The sequence below is a fragment of the Culex pipiens genome, chromosome 1 (assembly GCF_016801865.2).
Source record: "Culex pipiens pallens isolate TS chromosome 1, TS_CPP_V2, whole genome shotgun sequence".
Taxonomy (NCBI): Eukaryota; Metazoa; Arthropoda; class Insecta; order Diptera; family Culicidae; genus Culex; species Culex pipiens.
Window position 1 is genome coordinate 21,535,596 of NC_068937.1, and position 21,594 is coordinate 21,557,189.

Here is a 21,594-nt window from a genome sequence, read left to right on the forward strand (position 1 = left end):
TACAAAAATTACAAAACTTTCAAACATTTTTTGACAGGCAAAAATTACAAAAATTACAAAAATTACAAAAATTACAAAAATTACAAAAATTACAAAAATTACAAAAATTACAAAAATTACAAAAATTACAAAAATTACAAAAATTACAAAAATTACAAAAATTACAAAAATTACAAAAATTACAAAAATTACAAAAATTACAAAAATTACAAAAATTACAAAAATTACAAAAATTACAAAAATTACAAAAATTACAAAAATTACAAAAATTACAAAAATTACAAAAATTACAAAAATTACAAAAATTACAAAAATTACAAAAATTACAAAAATTACAAAAATTACAAAAATTACAAAAATTACAAAAATTACAAAAATTACAAAAATTACAAAAATTACAAAAATTACAAAAATTACAAAAATTACAAAAATTACAAAAATTACAAAAATTACAAAAATTACAAAAAATACAAAAAATTACAAAAATTACAAAAATTACAAAAATTACAAAAATTACAAAAATTACAAAAATTTCAAAAGTTACAAAAATTACAAAAATTACAAAAATTACAAAAATTACAAAAATTACAAAAATTACAAAAATTACCAAAATTACAAAACTTACAAAAATTACAAAAATTACAAAAATTACAAAAATTACAAAAATTACAAAACTTTCAAACATTTTTTGACAGGCAAAAATTACAAAAATTACAAAAATTACAAAAATTACAAAAATTACAAAAATTACAAAAATTACAAAAATTACAAAAATTACAAAAATTACAAAAATTACAAAAATTACAAAAATTACAAAAATTACAAAAATTACAAAAATTACAAAAATTACAAAAATTACAAAAATTACAAAAATTACAAAAATTACAAAAATTACAAAAATTACAAAAATTACAAAAATTACAAAACTTTCAAACATTTTTTGACAGGCAAAAATTACAAAAATTACAAAAATTACAAAAATTTCTAAAATTACAAAAATTACAAAAATTACAAAAATTACAAAAATTACAAAAATTACAAAAATTACAAAAATTACAAAAATTACAAAAATTACAAAAATTACAAAAATTACAAAAATTACAAAAATTACAAAAATTACAAAAATTACAAAAATTACAAAAATTACAAAAATTACAAAAATTACAAAAATTACAAAAATTACAAAAATTACAAAAATTACAAAAATTACAAAAATTACAAAAATTACAAAAATTACAAAAATTACAAAAATTACAAAAAATACAAAAAATTACAAAAATTACAAAAATTACAAAAATTACAAAAATTACAAAAATTACAAAAGTTACAAAAATTACAAAAATTACAAAAATTACAAAAATTACAAAAATTACAAAAATTACAAAAATTACAAAAATTACAAAAATTACAAAAATTACAAAAATTACAAAAATTACAAAAATTACAAAAATTACAAAAATTACAAAAATTACAAAACTTTCAAACATTTTTTGACAGGCAAAAATTACAAAAATTACAAAAATTACAAAAATTACAAAAATTACAAAAATTACAAAAATTACAAAAATTACAAAAATTACAAAAATTACAAAAATTACAAAAATTACAAAAATTACAAAACTTTCAAACATTTTTTGACAGGCGACTTCTAGCTGGTTTTGTTTGACTGACCGCCCGATATGTCAGCCAACATATTTCGCGGGGCTGTGACAGCTCGAGCTCGATCATTGTTTACATCAGGACACTGTGACGAGAAATTCGTCATTTTTGGGTTAAATTTTATTTTTTTCACTGGGCCTAGAAAGCCGTAATTTAATAAATTATGAATTCGAAAACGGTATACATAAACAAAGTGGCAAACAATAATTTCCATTCAGCAGGATATTTGAGTCTCAGTGGAAAGTTCCAACATCTGGTCGAAAATTGTCGGGGCGCCTCTTCAAGCCGTAGATTTACGATCTTGCTTCTTTCGTTGTCCTTTTTTACGATCCTTTTTCCAATCCGATCTTTCACCAAATCAGTCTTCTTTCACACTTCAAACGAGCAACCACGAATCTGTCGCACGCAGCATGTCGGACCTACGCCCGCTACCGCTGGAAGTCTGGCAACAAATCTTCGGCTATCTGGCCGTGCGCGACCTCAAGACCGCTCTCCGCGTCTGCCACGACTGGTGCCAGGCGATCGTCGGAACGAGTTCGCTGATCAACCGGATGCAGCTCAGAATCAGCCGCGAAACCACGCTGGATCATCGCAGTTCCGGCATTCGGTTCATTTTGGCCCGTAAGGTTTGCCTCTTCAAGACCAAGATCCTCTCCGTTGATCCGTGGTGGCCCGCGCTGGGTGCGCTCTTGAACGATCTGGATCTACGCGAGTGCCAGGTGGTGGTTCCGACGCTGTTGGCCATGCTCCGACAGGCGCCGAACTTGGTACGGCTCACGCTGGACAAAGTGCAGTACTTGGAGTTGGAGGACGCCGTCGCGGCTGACTTTCAGCTGAACCGGCTGGAATATCTGAGTCTCGGGATGACGAACGGCCCGCGGATTGTGGACATTCTTCGGCCGGCCTGTCCCGCGCTAAAGTCGTTTGCGTTTTCCGCTCGCGAAGCCGTGCCGTCCGAGCGGGAAGTGATCGAGCTGGTGCGGGGCGTCCAGGGGACGCTGGAAGAGCTTTTTGTTCCCATTAACGCTGTCGGGAGGGCCCTGTTGGCGATGGACCGGCTGAAGCTACGGGCGGTTAATTTGAACCGCGTGGAGCCGGAAATTATACTGGACGTTTGTCGGATGCAGCCGGATTTGCAGATCCTGGACGTTCGCGTTTCACGGTTGGATGATTCGGTGAGTTGACACAAGATCCACTGTTAAAAATATGGTGCACATAAGTTTTACCTGTAAATGAGTTGTTTTTCGTGAGAGTGATACGGGGATTTAAAATCATCCACCATATTTTTTCATCTCAAATTTTTCAGCAACTTTGTGAAATTGGACAACTGCTGCCAAATCTGCGTCAACTCATCACCAACCTAGACGGAATTCAACACCAAGAACCACGTTTTCTGTCAGCTATGCCAAACTTGGAACAGCTGATTGTTTCGCCAGTTGGCCGTGACTTTCAACAGATTGAATCGCTCGGCGACTTTCAATGCCCCAAGCTAAAATCTCTTCAGCTAAGTTGGGTGATTCTTCATTCCGAAGAGGACGGCTGGAAGCTGCTCAACCGATCGCGAAACATCGAGACCCTGAAACTGCAGGAGTGCGTTTTCCCCCAGTGGTCCAAATTTGTCGACGGCCTGAACGCGTTGCGATCGCTGAAGCGGTTGACCTTGAACACGATCACGGTTTCAAACTGGACGGATTCGGCGCGTTGGGTCGTCAACGACAGTACAAAATGTTTGCGCCTGTGGAACCTGCAAATCCCAAAGGCTCAACTGTTGCAACTGTTGGCCGCATTCCCAGCCCTGGAGGAGCTCCATTTGTGCCACATGCCGGTAGTGGACGACGGAGTGGTGCTTGAGTTGCCTCGACTGTTTCCGCGGTTGGGGAGGTTGTTGATCTGGGAGTGCTCGAATTGGAAGGCGTCGTTGCGCCATGTTTCCGAGAGTCTTCCCGCACTGGTGGTTCTAAAGTATAAGTTTGGACCGGTAACTGTTAGGGGGATGCAATTAAGAGCGCAGCGTTATGATCTAAGAAGAGGCAAGTTTGAGTGGTGTGAGAACATCATGGCGAAGCTGTACGGTCTGTTTGGGTATTACAGTTAAGTTGCTGAAGAATTAATAAAAAAATGTGCCATTTTCAAAAATGTCTTTATCACTTTTTATCTGAAACGTCATTGATTGGTTGTCATCTGCGAATAAGGCTTTCTAGGCCCAGTGAAAAAAATATAATTTAACCCAAAAATGGCGAACTTCTCGTCACAGTGTCCTGATGCAAACAATGACTAAGTTCGAGCTGTCACAGCCCTGCGAAGTATGTTGGCTGACATATCGGGCGGTCAGTTAAAAAAACAAGCCAGAAGTCGCCTGACAAAAAACTTTGCTTTCTAGTCAGACAACACATTCAAAGTATGATTACATTACAGGGTTTTATCCCTTATCCCCGAATCCCACTCTCCCGAATCTCATATCCCCGAAAATCATTTCCCCGAAAATTCCACATCCCCAAAAATCATTTCCCCGAAAGTGCCACTTCCCCGAAAATCATTTTCCCGAAAATTCCACATCCCCGAAAATCATTTTCCCGAAAATTCCACATCCCCGAATGTCATTTACCTGAATGGCCATTTTACCGAACTGTCGTTTTCCCGAATTCACATATACCCGAATGGTTACTTCACCGAAAAATCAATTTTCCCGAATGATAACCTTGATATAAACTAAATTGTTATTTTTGGATTTTTTTTTTTATAAAAGTATGACGTTAATATTAAGTTCTCCTACATGTTTTTTATGATTAAAACCGTAGAAGGCCATCCATAAACCACGCGGACGCTTCAAGAGTGCGGGGTATTGAGATCATCCACTTTCCATTTAAAAAAAGATTTTTTTTTGTAGCGGCGATTTTCAGCAAAGGACAATTTTCCAAAACGGTATCTAAGTGGTAAGGATCGAACAGCAGCGATAGTTTTATGCGACGACTCGATGCGCAGGATTCAGTTTGTTCTAGATTTTGTTTAACTGAACTGATTTGTCTTTATCAATTTTAGCTGGATGAAGGCTATGAAATTTTTTTTAAGTCCAATTCGAGTTCTGCGACCAACCCTTTCAATCAAATCTAAATAGTTGATTATTGAATTACAAAACGCATTTTTTGAATATTTCATCACCGCCATTTTAGATTACTAAATCACGCCATTTTAAATCACTAAACTGCCCATGTTCGCTTAAATGTCCCATATGCAAAAACAGCAAGCTGAGAAAAACGCATTTGAAGTTTGTCCCATACATAAGGCTACGTGTTTAGTTTTCACGAAAAAACTGAATTTTCTCCTGATTTCTAGAACAAAGTACTGGATGTTATAGGCTCTTTTGAAAGAGCACACAATTTTGAACAAAACTGCATCAATAACTCGAAATCGATGAAAATGCATATGGGACATTTATGCTATCAGGGGCAGTAAATCACTTTAAAGGAGTTTAGGGACTCGACAGCCAAAAAAAATATGACTAAAAATTTTATTATTATTAGATTATTTGAAGTGAACTTTTGACAAGGCCTACGGATAATCGAGTCTGGACTGTATTTTGATTTTCAACTAAATGCATTTTTTGCGAAATGACCAATGTATCAAATCGACGTTGTTGTGTTATCTTGTCGTTTGTCGCTTTTGAGGTTCCGAGAAAAACGCGTTTTTATGTTTGGCCTTGAATAAACGAAAAATAGAGCCAAACACGTTTTGTTTGGTTGACCATTATGTGCATTGTCCCTAAGTTTGGTTGATTTTGGTTGCCAAGGTCCCGAGTAACAATTACAAATTTTTGCGGTAGTCGGTCCTGAACGTGTGTCAAACACGTTCTGACCTGAAATCCCTCTGGCCAATTGTCACACTTACATCGATTTGAACATTCAAAATTCAAGTGAAGCTCGGAATTTTTTGAACATTCAATTGTGGACATGATACTTCATTGATCGCTACTTCGGCCATACCCGCCTGACCGGGTTCGGGGAAGTGGCGTTCGGGGAAATGGCCGTTCGGGGATATGGTCATTCGGGAAAATGATTTTCAGGGATGTGGAAAATTAGGGGAAGTGGCCATTCGGGAAAATGGTTTTTAGGGGAAGTCGCCATACGGGGATGTGGCCGTTCGGGGAAATGGATTGTTCGGGGAAATGATTTTCGGGTAAATGACATTTCGGGGAAGTGTCTTTTCGGAGATGTGGAATTCGGGGAAATGTCTCTTCGGGAATGTGGGTTTCGGGGGAATGTCATAGATTCCATTACAGCTGGAGGTTTGTTTTTGGGTTAAACTGTATTTTTTCACTGGGCCTAGAATGCCGTATTAGGTACAGTCATCAGGAGTGACATTGGGTCTGGGGGTGAGGTTGAGTCATTTCTGCATTTTTTGTATGACTTAACCTCACCCCCAGACTCAATTTCACCTCTGATGACGGTACCCGATATAATTATATGTTGAAAATCCAGAATTCCCTCTCAAGACCAAATTTTAAAGGACGGATTTTAGTTTTTGCTCAGAATGAAGTAAAATAGAAGCAAAAACAATCAAAATATTAATTTAAATTTTTGGCGAAAAAAAAAAACCATCAGAAATAACGAAGTTCAAAACTTCTTAAATAAAAATATACAAAGCTTAAAACATTTTAAAATTCTAAAAAACAGATTTTCAGCCCATTTCAAAGTTATTATATTTTGAACTTTACAAATTTTAAAAGTCAAGAGACATTCAAAAATTAGAAAGTTCAAATAACGTGTACATTATTTTTTAATCTTTTAAATTTGTGACAAAAAATATTCAGAAATTTAGAAATCAATGAACAGTAAAACTAAAATATTTAATGCTTAACAAATAAAACAAATCTAAAACTCTGAAACAAAAATAATAGAAAAAAAATTAAAAAAAGGATAATTCAGGAATTTAAATACTGAAAAATTTTGCAAGTTAAAATTCAAAAATAAAAAAGATCATAAAAAATTACGATGTAAAAAAAATTCAAACACATAGCACAAACTCAAAATTAAAAAAATCAAGTACTTGAAAATTTGAAAAATTTAAATATAAAAAAATATAAAAATCTGAAATTTAAAAAAGATAAAATAAAAAATACTAAAATTCTAAAAACTCAAAACAGAAAAAAATAGAAAATTAAAAATCAACTTGAAATAAAAGTCCTTGTTAAAATTTCACTCCGGTTAATCGATACACGAAATAAATATTTTTCCCCGAATTTGGGTCTCCAACCTAAAATATGACTTCTAAATTTGTGATTAAAAAATATCCAGAAATTATGAAATTCAAGAACAGTAAAATAGAAATATTCAAAGCTTAAAAAATTAAAGAAATCTAAAATTCTCAAACAAAAATACTAAAACATCGAAAATAGACAAAAACGAAGTTCTAAAATTTAAGAATTTTTTTTTAAGTAAAAATTCGTACATTTTTAAAATCCAAGAATATTTAAAGTCAAAATTCGTAAATTTGAAAAATCCATAAAAAATACAATGTAAAGAAATTTAAAAACGCAAATATACAAAAAAATAAAACAAAAAAAAATTCAAAAATTCTAAACATCAAATATTAAATAAAAATATTTAAAGCTTGATAAATAAAAGATATTTAAAATTCTAAAACAAAAAAAAACTTCAAAAACAAAAAAAAACAAAGTTCAAAATTTAAGAATTTCAAAAGTTAAAATTTTAAAATTTTAAAAATTCATTAAAAATACAAAGTAAAGAAATTTTAAAACTTAAATATACAAAAAATTAAAACCAATATTCAAAAAATTAGAAAATTCAAGTGCTTGAAAATTCAAAAATTCTAAGCATCAAAAATAAATAGAATAAAAATATTAAAAAATTAAAGAAATCTAAAATTCTAACACAAAAATTCTCAAACAATAAAAATAACATAGTTCAAAAATTTCAAAAGCTAAATAAAAAAATCAAAGAATTTCAAAATTCTAAATTTGAAAGTTTTCAAAACCCATAAAAAATACAAAGTAAAGAAATTTCAAAACACAAATATACAAAAAATTAAAGCCAAAAAAAAATATTCAAGAAATTTAAAAATTCTAAACATGAAAAAAAGAAACCTAAAATTCTAAAACAAAAATACTAAAACATCAAAAATACAAAAAAACCAAAGTTCAAAATTTCAGAATTTCAGAAATTAAAATTCAAAAATTTTAAAAATCCATTAAAAGTGTAAAAGAAGAAATTTAAAAACACAAATATACAAAAAATAAAAACCAAAAAAAATATTCACAAAAAATTAATATTCAAGATCTTTTAAATTCTAAAATTCTAACCATTAAAAATAAAATAAAAATACTAAAAGCCTATTAAATAAAAGAAAACTTAAATTCTAAAACAAAAATACATTAACATCAACAATAAATTTAAAAGTTAAAATTCGAAAATTTAAAAAATTCAAAAAAAATATAAAGTTAGGACAGATATAAACAAATTGAAACCAAAAAAAAAAATCTAAAAATTTAAAAATTAAAGAGCTTGAAAATTTAAAAAATCAAAAAAAAATATATAAAAAAAAAACCAAAAAACTTAAGCTTTAAAAAATAAATTCAAAAATCAAAGGGGCTTGAAAAAGTTAAATACAGTTCTTATTCGATTACCCTCACCAAATTATCCTCCGGAGTGAGGATAATCGAATCATGAAATATTTTTTTTCCCGAAGTTTTAGTCTCCAAATAAAATAGAATTTTAACGACGATTTGAATTGAGAATTTATAAATTTAAGAACCTTATGAATTTATTAATTTAGTTTGTTTAAATCTTAGGTTTTCAGTTTTTTTTAAATTATTATTTTTTTATTAACTCGTTTTGAATTAGGTATTTAATATTTTAATCTTCTAAAAGGGATTGCTTTTGACGAAAACTGAATGATTTAAAAAGAGTGGTATTTCAAGCTGTCAGCACATTGTTTACATTGCTACACTCTGACGGGAAAACTATCACTTGAAACGTAAACTAACTGCAACCATACTTTTTTCAGTGGGCTGCGCAGGCTGGGTGATATTTTTACTAAATGCCTCAACCAGATTGTTGCGAAAATGTTTGGGTTTTTTATTTAAACATTTTAAGAACAACGCGACTCAGCACACCCGCCCGTGTGGATCAATCGGAACGCGCACTGGACTCACAATCCAGAGGTCGCCGGTTCGAATCCCGCGGCGGGTGCTCTAAAATTCTTTGTGTAAATATGGGTATTCGGCGCCGTCGCTCCGTGCCATACTTTCATACACTTAGGAGCCCAGGGCGGCGAAGTCCTTGTAGATAAAAAGGAAGACACTAGTGGTTGGTGTGGTATTTTCGCGATTAAAGAAACACTATTCTATTTACTTATTAACCGGGAGACAAGCTCCATCTTTATTCTTCAGCTTCATCTGCCAGACTACCAACTCCCGATCCACGCACGCTTTCCACTCATACATCCACAGATGTACACGCTTATCGCTGACTACCTAATTTAGTATAATGTTCAGGATGCCACATCCTCCCCTTGCCAAATTGAAAGTTATAATAAGTATACTAACAAAACAATAAAGTTAATGTTAGACTAAAATCCTATCTGCCGCTTCTCGTCTCATGTTTTGTAACGCCTGGTGAAGTGTCCGTCCCGTAGAGCGAAGGTTATCGGCTTCGGCTGCCGATATCAACGATGCCAGCGATGTCCTGTCCTCTTCCGAGTGAACTAAAGCAAAGAGAGAATAAAAAAAAAGAAGGAAAAAAAAAATCAGCAGTACACCAAACTCTGAAACGTCAAATGTGGAACTAAGTATATCATGCATAGGAAATCATAATTCTCTATGTAGCATTGTTAACCCTTTCATTATAACATCAATATGAATGAAAACTGTCTAAGGCTTGAATGACATTATTTAATAGCATTGTTACATATTATAAATTTCAGAACAATACATCCTCCGAGACTTAAAGAACATATGTTTAGTTTGTTAAGAACTTGATCCTATTTCCTTCAACTATATAACAAGTTATATTATAAACCTTTTACATAACCTTGATTGCTCTACGCCTATTAGGCTTTTTATCATTTGGTTTCAGATGAAATCGTTTTTTTTTTAAACCAAGATCGCTGGATTTTTTTTTCTCATTAGATTATATATTTATGTAATTGATTAGGGAGCATTATGTGATAAGAACTATTTTTCTGAGAGAGTGATTCACTGCTTTACCTTCAACCTTCGTGGTAGTTACACTATAGTTATAATTAATTTAACAGTTCTTACCGCGGTTGGCTTTTTGTATTTATTCCGTATTATGTATAGATTCCTCGATTTAGAGATAAACATATATACATGGTATGTTGCCTGACGTACGTGCGTAATGTTAATTATATTCAATTTGATTGATCACAATTTTAACTTTCTTTTTTTTTTTTGGCCCGCTATCTCGATGTTCGTATCTTGTAATTCTCTTTTTATATTTTTATATGTGTGTTTAAGTATAGTAGTACATTATATTTGTGGTTTATTTATTTATTCGTCAAACATCGTTGAATACATAGATCTCTACTTAAAATCTAAATATAATGAAACATTGTTTGGATAATATATTTGGCTTTAGAACCTTTTTCCATAGCGGATCTCATCACTGTGTAATCCAATGTGTGGCTTTATTTGTTATGAGTTTTTATTATTCTTTTTGGTGAGTTCTGTGCAGGCAATGGTGCCCCATCTTTCCTTAATTTATGTATTTCTGTAAACTCTGTGAAATGTTAACTGTTCAGAGAATTCTATTTGCTGTAAACATTATGCAGTAAGGCTGGCCACTTAAATTTTTGCGATATATTTCCGTGAGTTTTAGAATGCTCTATAATCATTAATATTGACTCATTACATTGGAGCGTGATCCTGATACTTTCCCACAACTTTCTTTGGACAGATTACGTCAGTTTCAATTGGTCAAAGATTACAGTTCTTCTATTGATTTTTTTATTATACTTTCATGTTATAATCCATTTTTTTTACAGGTTTCTGTCTTCACAGTATAATTGTCCTTTTCAATAAAATAACTCGACTTGACTCTTTTTACTACAATTGGCCTTGGGCTAAACCCGACTCAACTTTTTAGCACGATTGGCCTTGGGCTAAACCCGACTCAATCTTTTCAGGAACTCTTTTTACTACAGTTGGCCTTGGGCTAAACCCGACTCAACTTTGTAGTACGATTGGCCTTGGGCTAAACCCGACTCAATCTTTTCAGGAACTCTTTTTACTACAGTTGGCCTTGGGCTAAACCCGACTCAACTTTGTAGTACGATTGGCCTTGGGCTAAACCCGACTCAATCCTTTCAGGAACTCTTTTTACTACAGTTGGCCTTGGGCTAAACCCGACTCAACTTTGTAGTACGATTGGCCTTGGGCTAAACCCGACTCAATCCTTTCAGGAACTCTTTTTACTACAGTTGGCCTTGGGCTAAACCCGACTCAACTTTGTAGTACGATTGGCCTTGGGCTAAACCCGACTCAATCTTTTCAGGAACTCTTTTTACTACAGTTGGCCTTGGGCTAAACCCGACTCAACTTTGTAGTACGATTGGCCTTGGGCTAAACCCGACTCAATCCTATCAGGAACTCTTTTTGTTGCAGTTGGCCTTGGGCTAAACCCGACTCAACTGTTCAGGAACTCTTTTTGTTGCAGCTGGCCTTGGGCTAAACCCGACTCAACTGTTCAGGAACTCTTTTTGCTACAATTTCGAACATCTTAATGATCTCATTCACTCTACCGGTATTTTTTTTTTGCATTTCCAATCAATTCCTGAGATTTTTAAACAAACACAAACATAAACAAATCTTGCTTCATTGATTTTCTTATAATTCGTTCTCATTTTACAACAATAATGTTATTTCGCTAAGCTGCAATAGCAATACTGTAAGATGCTTTAAAATACATTTGCACTTAATTTTTTTTCTTCATATATATATAGATTTCTTCTATCAGTTACTCCTGTGTCAACTATTTATTTATTTCTAATACACAAATGTAGACTAGATTCCGAACTTGCCAAAAAGAATCATAAAAAAAACATGCATTTTTTTGTTAGATGCTGCGCACATCATATTAATATCAATGCCAAGCATATCTTGTTTCGATTGTAAAACCAGATTCTTGTTTGTATAATTCATTAAAATAATATAACAATCCATTTTCTTTGGAAAACTTGTTAAATTAAAACAACTGATTTTGTAGGTAAATTAGACAAATAAAATTCAAAAATCTTGCTGTCCATTAGGCAACCACCCCGTAGTGAGCAAAAATACCTAAATAATTTTTAATTGGCCAACAAGCGAAAACGCTGTTTTAAGAATACAAATTTAAGAATTTACGTTCCTCAACTTACTAAAAACAATTCCATTAACTTAAAACTAACAACTTGTTTACATAATAAGTTTTGTTCTCCCCTTTCCACTCTCTGAGTTTATGATGGAATATACTGAATATTTGGTTTAATGCTTTGTAAGATTTTAGCTCAAATATAACAACTTTCCCTTTGTGCTCTTTTTACTAAAACACAACTTGAACTTTTTATTTATTTACCACCTCAGATAGGTAATTTGTGAATCATTTCTTTTTTTTTTGTTTTCATCCATAAAAAAAATAATCTTTTGTTGCAGAGTTTTTATAAAGTTTCAAAGTATTAAATCGCTCAAATATATATCTGGCACATATTGTCTAAATAAAGGCAAACTGCAAAAGTGACGAGAAAAAGTCGAAAAGCTTAGCGTGATGAAAATGGGTATATTTCTCGGATTAGTTTTCAAAAGGACGTAAGAGCCATTGGTAAACAAAGCTCTTTTTGCATCGGTAATCGACCTACTTACGAAAAAACCAATTTCAAAAATGCTTGAATGAAAACAAGTGAAATGTTGTTTCAATTTGAAGAAAAAGGAAAATTAATGCCGGAGATCACGGTGGCTCTAACGGCTTTTTGAACACTCACCCGAGATTTCCTCATTTCCTTGAGGTTTCTCTTTTGACCTAAAGCAAGGTGTGTACACTAACATACTGATTGACACAAACAAATTATATAACTTCCATTTAGCTTTATGACGATTCGCGTACGCACACTAGCGCACCATTTGATTTTGCTGGCCGGACAAAATTTAACCTCACTTTATTTTCGTGTACATACACGCAATACATGCGCACGTAGATTTCTCTATTGAGTAATTCTATCGAAACCCACAAATCTTTTTGGAAAACTAATATCTCAAATAACTACGAATCTCTCTTCCATATTCTTTGAATTTATAAATAGTTTTATAATTTTTGCTGAAATATTTCATTATGCTTTGTATTATACTAATCTTCCCTGTAAAACACTGTAAGAAAACCTTGAAGCGAATCTTTCAACTATGTACTGAATACAATACAGCACAAACTAGTAAATTCTATTCAGTAACAAAAAAAAGTTCTGAATTAAAAGATACCAAAACGAATATCTACCAATAACTAAACTCTTAAGCTTATCGCGCTTTGCTATTTTAATTCCCACAAATGATCAAAACAAAATATGTATCATGCGGCCCACTTGTGTGCTAACCGAACCCGCTTTTGACCCGCTTAGAGTCCATTTTACCAGACTGGGTTGTCATCCACTCCCTGCTCGAGCCATACACTCACACTATCTTACGTCCCGAGCAGCTAGCTCAGCTGGCTGTGACACGCGATTCAAGCGACCGTACCGAATATTTCTCTCTCGCTCCATCTCCCACACTTGCGCATCTTATCGCTCACAAAAAGAAAAGAAAAAAAAAAACGGAACAAGCTCACCAAACTCCAGCAAATCCTTGGCCATCATGTCCGCCGTTTCATCACTGCTAATTGCTCCGCAATCTGCTGAAAACGCCGCATTGTTGCGGGAAACACCGGAACAAGTCATCACTTTTTCACCCTTTTTGACTCACAAAACTTTCACAATCCTTCCAATAATCAGGACACCACTTAGCGCCACAATTCATCCTCCTGGCAGGATCGCCAATGTGGTATTTTCGCGATTAAAGAAACACTATTCTATTTACTTATTAACCGGGAGACAAGCTCCATCTTTATTCTTCAGCTTCATCTCTCAGACTACCAACTCCCGATCCACGCACGCTTTCCACTCATACATCCACAGATGTACACACTTATCGCTGACTACCTAATTTAGTATAATGTTCAGGATACCACAGTTGGTACTAGCAATGGTGGCCAACAGCTATAAAGTCAACTTCGTTTTTTTTTTTTTTCGCGACTCAGCAACAAGATCGCCACACAAGCCCCAACGATTGGCAAAATGAAGTCTTTCGCGTCATGGGTAACCTCAAAGGTGATGTAATTTTCCTTTTCAACCTGCTTCTTAAGCGAAACCTCCACCGAAGGGCCAAGTTTCTGCCGGAGTCGCTCAACCTCATGATCGGCAACTCCCGCGACGAAGGCAAACTCGAGCTTCTCCAACTTTCGAGGGTGCAGGAAAAAGGCACGAACGGACTTTTCCGTGATTGGGCAGGACTGGATCGCCAGGTGACGGAGCTGCTCCATCCGGTTACTGATGAGCTGAATCGTGGCGTCGTCGACGGTTCGAGTTTCGGCCAGGTGGAGTCCCTCCAGCTTTGGGAAGGAGTTTATTAGGGTTTTGAGGTGGTCCTTGGGGATCGCTGGGATTTTTAGCTTCAGTGATTTGACGCTGTGGTTGGTGGATTGGGTGGGAATTTGAGGCCACTCGGGGACAACGATATGGTGCATTGTGATTTGCTCCAACGATGGCAACGTTCCGAGGGTTTGCGTAAATTGAGTCCAATTTGGCAGGAGGCATTGGAACATGGATATGGATTTGACTTGGTCGGAGGTGGCAAGAAATTGACAGGTTTCGTTCGGGTTTAGAGCTATGTGCTTGAGCTGAAGATGCTTCAGGCTGGGACACCAGGATCGATGGATTAACCCAAGTTTCTTAAAATGTTGAGGGTTACCGGCAAGGCTCAGGTTCTCCAGCTTTGGCATGGTACGGAGAAATTGCATTGATAGTGGTTCGATGGTTAGACAATCAAAGGAAACTGACAATTCTTTCAGGTTCGGCAGCAGTTGACCAATCTCGGCAAGTATCTGTGGAAAAAGGTTTGGTGTTATTCGATTGCCCACTGTTAAAATTATGGCGTAGGTTGGTTTTAGCTAAAAATAACTATTTTCATGCAAGCGTGTTGTGACACTCACCGATCCAGAAATCCCAGCGCCCTTCAAAGTCAAAATGGTGACGCAAGTAAACAGTCGACAAAATTCGATTGTCAACGTAGTGTCTTCCTCGTGTCCCAACCCGGCTCCTGTCAGTTTCAGCTGGTCCATTTCCGAGATGGCTTCCAACAAGGTTTCCGTCAGTTCCGCGTACAGCTCCTTCAACGTACCCTGGACAGTCCGCACCAGCTCCAGTAGATCCGGCTCATCCGTAACGGAACGTTTCGTAACGTGAAGCACCTTCAGCCTACTACAACCTCGCTTGATAACGTTCAGCAGTCCCGGTGAAGGCCTCTCGATCTTAAGAACTTCCAAATCGTTCAACTGAAGGTTCCCTTTGAAACCCTCACACTTCAAAACAATCGAATCCACGATACTAAGCTCTTTCAACTTCGCAGTCTGCCGAAGCATCGCCAGCAAAACCGGCAGACCCACAACAACCTTGTTCAAATCGATTCGCACCAGTTTCGACCCAAAAGCGCTCCACCACGGCTCCACGGAGATCACGGAACAGCAGCTAAAAGTGGCGTTCCTAGCAAGAACTTGCCACACGCCCGGATGTCGACGGTCCAGCGGGCGATCCTCCGGAAATCGGAGTACCAACGGGTTCATCAGCGACGAACATGCCACGATCTGATCGCGCCAGTGGCGGCAAACTAGAAGCGACGACTTGAGATCCCGGAACGCGAGATGCCGGAAGATGTGCTCCAGAAGTTCCGGAGGGAAGCGGTGCGGGTCCAGGACGGAGGTTGGCAGGTTTGGGTTTGACATTTTGCGAAGTGGCACCGGTGAGGGTTGAGCGTGAACTGAGTTTGTGGAAGGCGACACTTGGATTTTTTTGACAGTACCTGGATTCCGGGAGGTAGTTGATGAAGGTGAAAGTGATTAAAAGGGACTGCTCAGGCTGAAGAGGTCACTAAAACTATTAACACCTGAGCAATATTTGTTTTCGTTTGCCATTACAACATTTATGACCTTATATTATTGTAGATTTTTACTACCCCTCATAGATCGCATACATACAGTATCAGGCAAAATTATATACAATTGGGTCCTAAAATGAAGCTTAGATTGCAGATATTATTGTTTACAGCGATAAAGCTTATTTTTCTGAGTACAATGACCCTTTGTACGACCACAAAGAGTTTAAAATGGATTTTTAAATCAATTTGGAAAAATTAACCTCGCGGTCCTTCTTGACAGAAAAGTTCCTATTTGACAGCTCGTTCCAAGGGGACCATAGTTGATCCATAAAAAAAATGTTGTCTTGTCCATAATTTTTATTGCATTAAAATGAAAAAAAAAAGTGATCAGAAATGGTTTTTAATCGTGTTTTTTACCGTTGTACATAAAAATTTACATAGTGCTTTAGTACCCAATTGGGTACTAAAGCCCTATGTCAATTTTTATGTACAACGGTAAAAAACACGATCAAAAATTATTTCTGACGAGATTTCTGATCACTTTTTTTATTTTAATGCAAAAAAAAAATGACAAGACAACATTTTTTCGATGGATCAACTATGGTCCCCTTGGAACGAGCTGTCAAGTAGGAGCTTTTCTGTCAAGAAGGACCGCGAGGTTAATTTTTAAAAACTGATTTAAAAATCCATTTTAAACTTTTTGTGGTCGTACAAAGGGTCATTTTACTCAGAAAAATAAGCTTTATCGCTGTAAACAATAATATCAGCAATCTGAGCTTCATTTTAGTACCCAATTAGACGATTTCTCTTCCCTCACTTAACATTGGGGTGGGGTTTCAGGGATACCGTCAACTGGGGTGAATCGGAACTACAGTCTGAATAGGGACAGCACGTTTAAAAGCCCTTAGAAGCTTCTTTTCACACATTCTGTTGCTCTGAATCTTGTCTGACCGAAATCAATCAAACATATCAAACTATTAGGCTGCAACATTGCTAAAACTGCTATCCCAATTCGCCCCATGTGTCCCGATTCGCCCCAGATGACGGTACCTCTGGTTCGATTCTTTAGGCAAAAACGAGGGCAAAAATAAGTAACTATGCCAATTTTGAGCCAAATCGGGTTTAAGGGTCATATTTTTAATCAGGATCTATTTTTAGACCTTTTTCAATAGTCGGTCCAAATGTTTCAGAGATTTCTTCAGACAGAAATAGAATCCTAAAGCCCTATGTAAATTTGTATGTACAAAAGCAAAAAAAAAAAAAAAAAAACGATTTTAAACTATTTCTGATCACTTTTTTTTATTTTAATGCAATAAAAATGACAAGACAATATTTTTTCGATGGATCAACCTTTTCTGTCAAGAAGAACCGCGAAGTTATTTTTTCCAAATTGATTTTAAAATCCATTATAATTCTTTTGCGGTCGTACAAATGGTCATTGTACTCAGAAAAATAAACTTTATCGTTGTGCACAATAATAATCACCAATTTAAGCTTAATTTGAAGACCCAACAGTTAACTGACATTTGTCAATTTGACAGATAGTTTTCTGAAATTTCAGTAAAATGGTTGTCAAAACAACTGAAATTTCAGCAAAAGAAACGTCAAATTATCTTGCTGAAATATCAGTAATTTACTTGTGTCAGTTTGACAGATAATTTTCTGAAGATTCAGCAATCGTTGCTGGTTTTTTTAGTTATCAAAATTTGATTTTGCTTGCCATTTAAAATGTTTCCAGTACTGTTATTTATACATTTATTTCATCAATTCTCCAACCCTAAAAAAACAATAAGTCAAAAGTGACATTACAGTTTGACAGATATGTAGTTACTGATTTTTCAGCTATGTTTTTGTTCATTGCCGAGTTTTAGCAAAAGTGATGATTACCTACTGAATCGCATTCAGTTAATCATTATATTGAAATGGCAATGCAAAATTTTCTGTTTGTAACCTAAAACTTTTGAACAAGACAGATAATCGATAAAAAAACCTTTTTTCAAGATACAGAATTGGGTCCTGAAATGAGGCTTAGATTGCTGTTATTATTGTTTACAGCGATAAAGCTTATTTTTCTGAGTACAATGACCCTTTTTACGAAAACAAAGAGTTTAAAATGGATTTTTAAATCAATTTTGAAAAATAAACCTTGCGGTCCTTTTTGACAGAAAAGGTCCTACTCAACAGCTCTTTCCAAGGGGACCATAGTTGATCCATCGAAAAAATGTTGTCTTGTCAACTTTTTTTTTGCATTAAAAAAAAAAGTGATCAGAAATGGTTTTTAAGCGTGTTTTTAATTGTTGTGCATCAAAATTTACATAGGGCTTTTGGACCCTATTTCATACCCATAAATACCCAAAGTTTCATCCAAACCAAAAAAATTAAAATTTAAAAACTAAATTTAAAAAATCGTAAAAATACAAAAATCAATGATAAAATTTCAAAAAAGTGTCAAAAAATGACGTTGATATTCGATGTTTGCAAAATATCTCTAACTTCAATATTGAAAAAATACTAAATTCTAAAACATATGCTTTAAAAAAAAATAAGTTCAAAATAAAAAAAATGCAGTAATATATAAAATAGGTAATTTCAAAAAATAGGCCAATGCAAATTACATTAAGTTTTTTCTTATTTTCTTAATGAAGAAGATGTTTTTTTATTTATCGAATATGAGAATTAGTTTTTTTTCAACCTTAAACCGGGCAAATGAATTTTATTCCTCACAATTTGAATATATACGGAATATACGGAAACGAGGACATAGAAATAATGGCGATCATTTTAAAATATTGGACTTGATGTTCCAAATTTAGAAATTATTGTACTTAAAAAGGGCTTGTAGGGAAAACTTGTAGGTAATTTTCTCATTTTTTTAGAACTATTTATTGCCGAGATGCTTTTTCTTCATGAAATAAACATTTCTGCAACGCAAAAAATACATTTTGGAAATTTTTATTGCAAATTTCACAATATTTTCGATTTTTCCTGAAAATCAACCTTTGTTCGAAAAATCATACACTCGACCCCTGGTGGTTGGTCACTTTTGACTTGACGAACTGTCACTTTTTACACGGCGCTCACGAACACTATCAAACGTTTGGTAGTGTGTGTGAACTCCGTATAAAAGGGGTGTCAAACTAAAAAGTGATCCCGTTCGTTTGACAACAGTTGGTGTCAAACCATCGGGGTTTTTTTTATTTGTTATAGAGATTTTACACCATTGTGCATTCATCTCTTCAAGGTGGTTTGAGTGTAATCCAGATTTTGCATCACCCTAAACTCTAACACAAAATATGTCTTTTTGAGTCCCCTAAAACATATAAGAAAAAATCAGAAATTAAAACATGCGTATTTCACACATTCAATATGGTGATCAAGATTCAAAAAAAAGATCGAGACTTTTTTCCGTGTACCTTTTTTATATCTTAACACTCTGCATCATAACCTACAACAGAAAATTTGTTAGATTTGCGAATATTCATATGTTCACCAGCTTGAACAAATGTTCAAAAAACTAATCTATGCAAAATGGCTTCTTTTTACAAATCTTTTTACAAGTGCATGAGAAAAAAATCGATTAAATAAAAAACTAATCTCAAAATCTAAAAAAATTGCAAAATCATAGTAAATTAATAAAATCCAAAACTTATAAAATCTTCAAATTAAAAATCAATCAATGTCAAAATAATCTTATAGACGTATCCAGTTTGAAATGGCCGCTAGGTGGCCAATGGTGTTAGAAATGACAGCTTCCATGTATTTGAATATGGGAGCTCAGGAAAACTCAATTTTTAAGCAATAAAATGATTATTTATGATAAAAGTATTGATTGATTAGGTGTACAAAATGTGTCTAGAATGTTATTAAAATAAAAACTGTTCGAAAAATTTGCAATCGAGATAAGTACACCATTCGAATCAGCAGGAATTTTGAGCACCAAAAATATATAGTTTTTATATGTTAAGTATTTTATTTTAGAAGAATATAAACAAAAAGTATGAAAATCGAGACATTTAGTATGGGAGCTGTCAAATTTCTCACCATCAAAAAGCAGCGTTGAGCTTTTGTCTATAGATAGTCAAGATACAAGATTTCTTTGAAAAACTCTTGAAAATTTCAAGACGACAAAAATTAAGCATTTGAAGCATACAAAAAACATTAAAAAATAACACGTGAAAAATTATTAAAAAATCTTAGAATCAAGAATTTTTGAATCAAACAATTTTAGAATTTTTGGAAAAAGTAATAATTATTTCAATCGTTTTTTTTTATCTCAACAGTTTCGCTAATTCAAATTCTACTATTGCGAACATATTTGTATTAAAAAACACTCCAACGTCTAAAGCAGTTATTTAACAGAGGTTTTAATTTCAATTCCATATTTCACAATTTTTATTATTATAAATATTCATAATCATATTTTATTCATATATTGTATTGTTCTACTCCATTTTATGATAACATTGTATAATACTATATGACATATAACCTATACTAATCAATTTTCCTCTCAGCATACACACTGCATATTACACCAAACACCATCCCCATTGAAAAATTTAAACTATAAATCGGAGCGTTTGGTACGGTATGTCCCCGCATCCAAGGGTCCTGATCAGTGTTGCAAATGAGTGATAGAAAAGCTATCAATTGATAATCTCTGCACCAAAAACATCCGAGAGTATAGCGGCCGTCACTAAAGCTTGTGAGATCTCTTCTTGTGTCCCGTGATTCCCAGCGATATCATTCTCTCTCTCTATCACTCCTCCCCTTTTCCTCGACTATGCGCTCTCACCACTGAGTCTCTCAATCTCTCCGAAAACTGCAATGAGAGAACGCGAGATGGCGATTAGGAGCCGACCACGCATGACGGCCCGTTAAACTGCGTTTGTGAAATTGGTTATGTGGCGGTTTTTGTGGTTAAACACTGTTACGGTAGGATGATCGTGGAAGCGGGAATGAGAGAGAAAAGAAAAAATGTCAATCGCGAGTTTGTAAACACGAAAACGTGTTCGGCTATTTTCGGCGCTGAGAGTTTCAATAAGGAGAGAAGAGCAGTTGTATTTGAGGCATGAATATTCAGGTGGGATAATTGTAGTTGCTGAGAGCTGATATTTTGATATTTTAACAACCCTGGTCCTGATTGCTCAAAATCAACCACTCCACTCTCGAGCACAAATAGTAGGCGACGCGATACTGCCCTGATGAATTCCTACCGTTTGTCACTTTCACACCATTCGCTCCCGAACACTCTCTCTTCTACTCTCCTTCTCTCTCTCTGAAAGGCTCAGTCTCCGAACGGCTCAGGCAGGCCGAACGTCGCCGATCACTCTGAACTGAAAACATTTTTTCTCTGATGCGCTGCGTTATACTCATTGAATTGGGTTGCCTAAAATCAATGTTATCAATTAAATTGTGCATTTATTTTGATTTCATAATATTAAAGACACCATTCAGAGATGCTTCCACCAAGAAAAAATCAAATTGATGGCAAACTGAGGGCGTGAAGACAAAAAGCCTGCCGCGCTGGCATTTTGTGCGAGTGGCTCTTCGCTGAGCATGTTAGTGTAAGAGCGTCGTCGAGCGACGGAGTAGGCAAATATTTTCACGATGTATTTGTTCGCTGTGTGAATAGTTCGGGCCACTCGCTGGCTGCTTGCGAGACTCATTTGCTCATGAATGTTAGCGGGTTGGAATAGGCGACGAATGGATAGGCGATGAGTGAGTGGTTTCTGTTCATTGAACCGAAAATC

General features: G+C 34.7%; 3 protein-coding genes across 4 annotated transcripts in view; 2 read left to right on the forward strand and 1 right to left on the reverse strand.

Annotated features, from left to right (window-relative positions):
* LOC120420223 (uncharacterized) overlaps positions 1–21,594 on the forward strand; it is a 204,988-nt gene that overhangs the window by 34,749 nt on the left and 148,645 nt on the right. The window lies entirely within an intron of this gene.
* Positions 1,988–3,927, forward strand: LOC120420226 (uncharacterized). Its single transcript, XM_039583215.2, has 2 exons — positions 1,988–2,834; positions 2,966–3,927. Exons 1-2 carry the CDS (start codon positions 2,070–2,072, stop codon positions 3,752–3,754), a joined length of 1,554 nt encoding a protein of 517 aa, XP_039439149.1. The 5' UTR covers positions 1,988–2,069; the 3' UTR covers positions 3,755–3,927.
* LOC120420238 (uncharacterized) lies at positions 9,239–15,689 on the reverse strand. Its single transcript, XM_052707632.1, has 4 exons — positions 14,901–15,689; positions 13,967–14,792; positions 13,482–13,544; positions 9,239–9,378 (listed from the first exon to the last, which is right to left on the reverse strand). The coding sequence occupies exons 1-4, from the start codon at positions 15,687–15,689 to the stop codon at positions 9,239–9,241; spliced, it is 1,818 nt and encodes a 605-aa protein (XP_052563592.1).

Bases quoted from the DNA above. Each gene is read 5' to 3' on its own strand.
- LOC120420226 (XM_039583215.2), top strand. From the start codon at position 2,070: ATGTCGGACCTACGCCCGCTACCGCTGGAAGTCTGGCAACAAATCTTC. The intron at 2,835-2,965 runs GTGAGTTGACAC...CAAATTTTTCAG, and splicing joins TTTCACGGTTGGATGATTCG to CAACTTTGTGAAATTGGACA.
- LOC120420238 (XM_052707632.1), bottom strand. From the start codon at position 15,689: ATGTCAAACCCAAACCTGCCAACCTCCGTCCTGGACCCGCACCGCTTC. The intron at 14,793-14,900 runs GTGAGTGTCACA...CTTTTTCCACAG, and splicing joins GCGCTGGGATTTCTGGATCG to ATACTTGCCGAGATTGGTCA. The intron at 9,379-13,481 runs GTGAGCTTGTTC...TCTTTGCTTTAG, and splicing joins CAAGGATTTGCTGGAGTTTG to TTCACTCGGAAGAGGACAGG.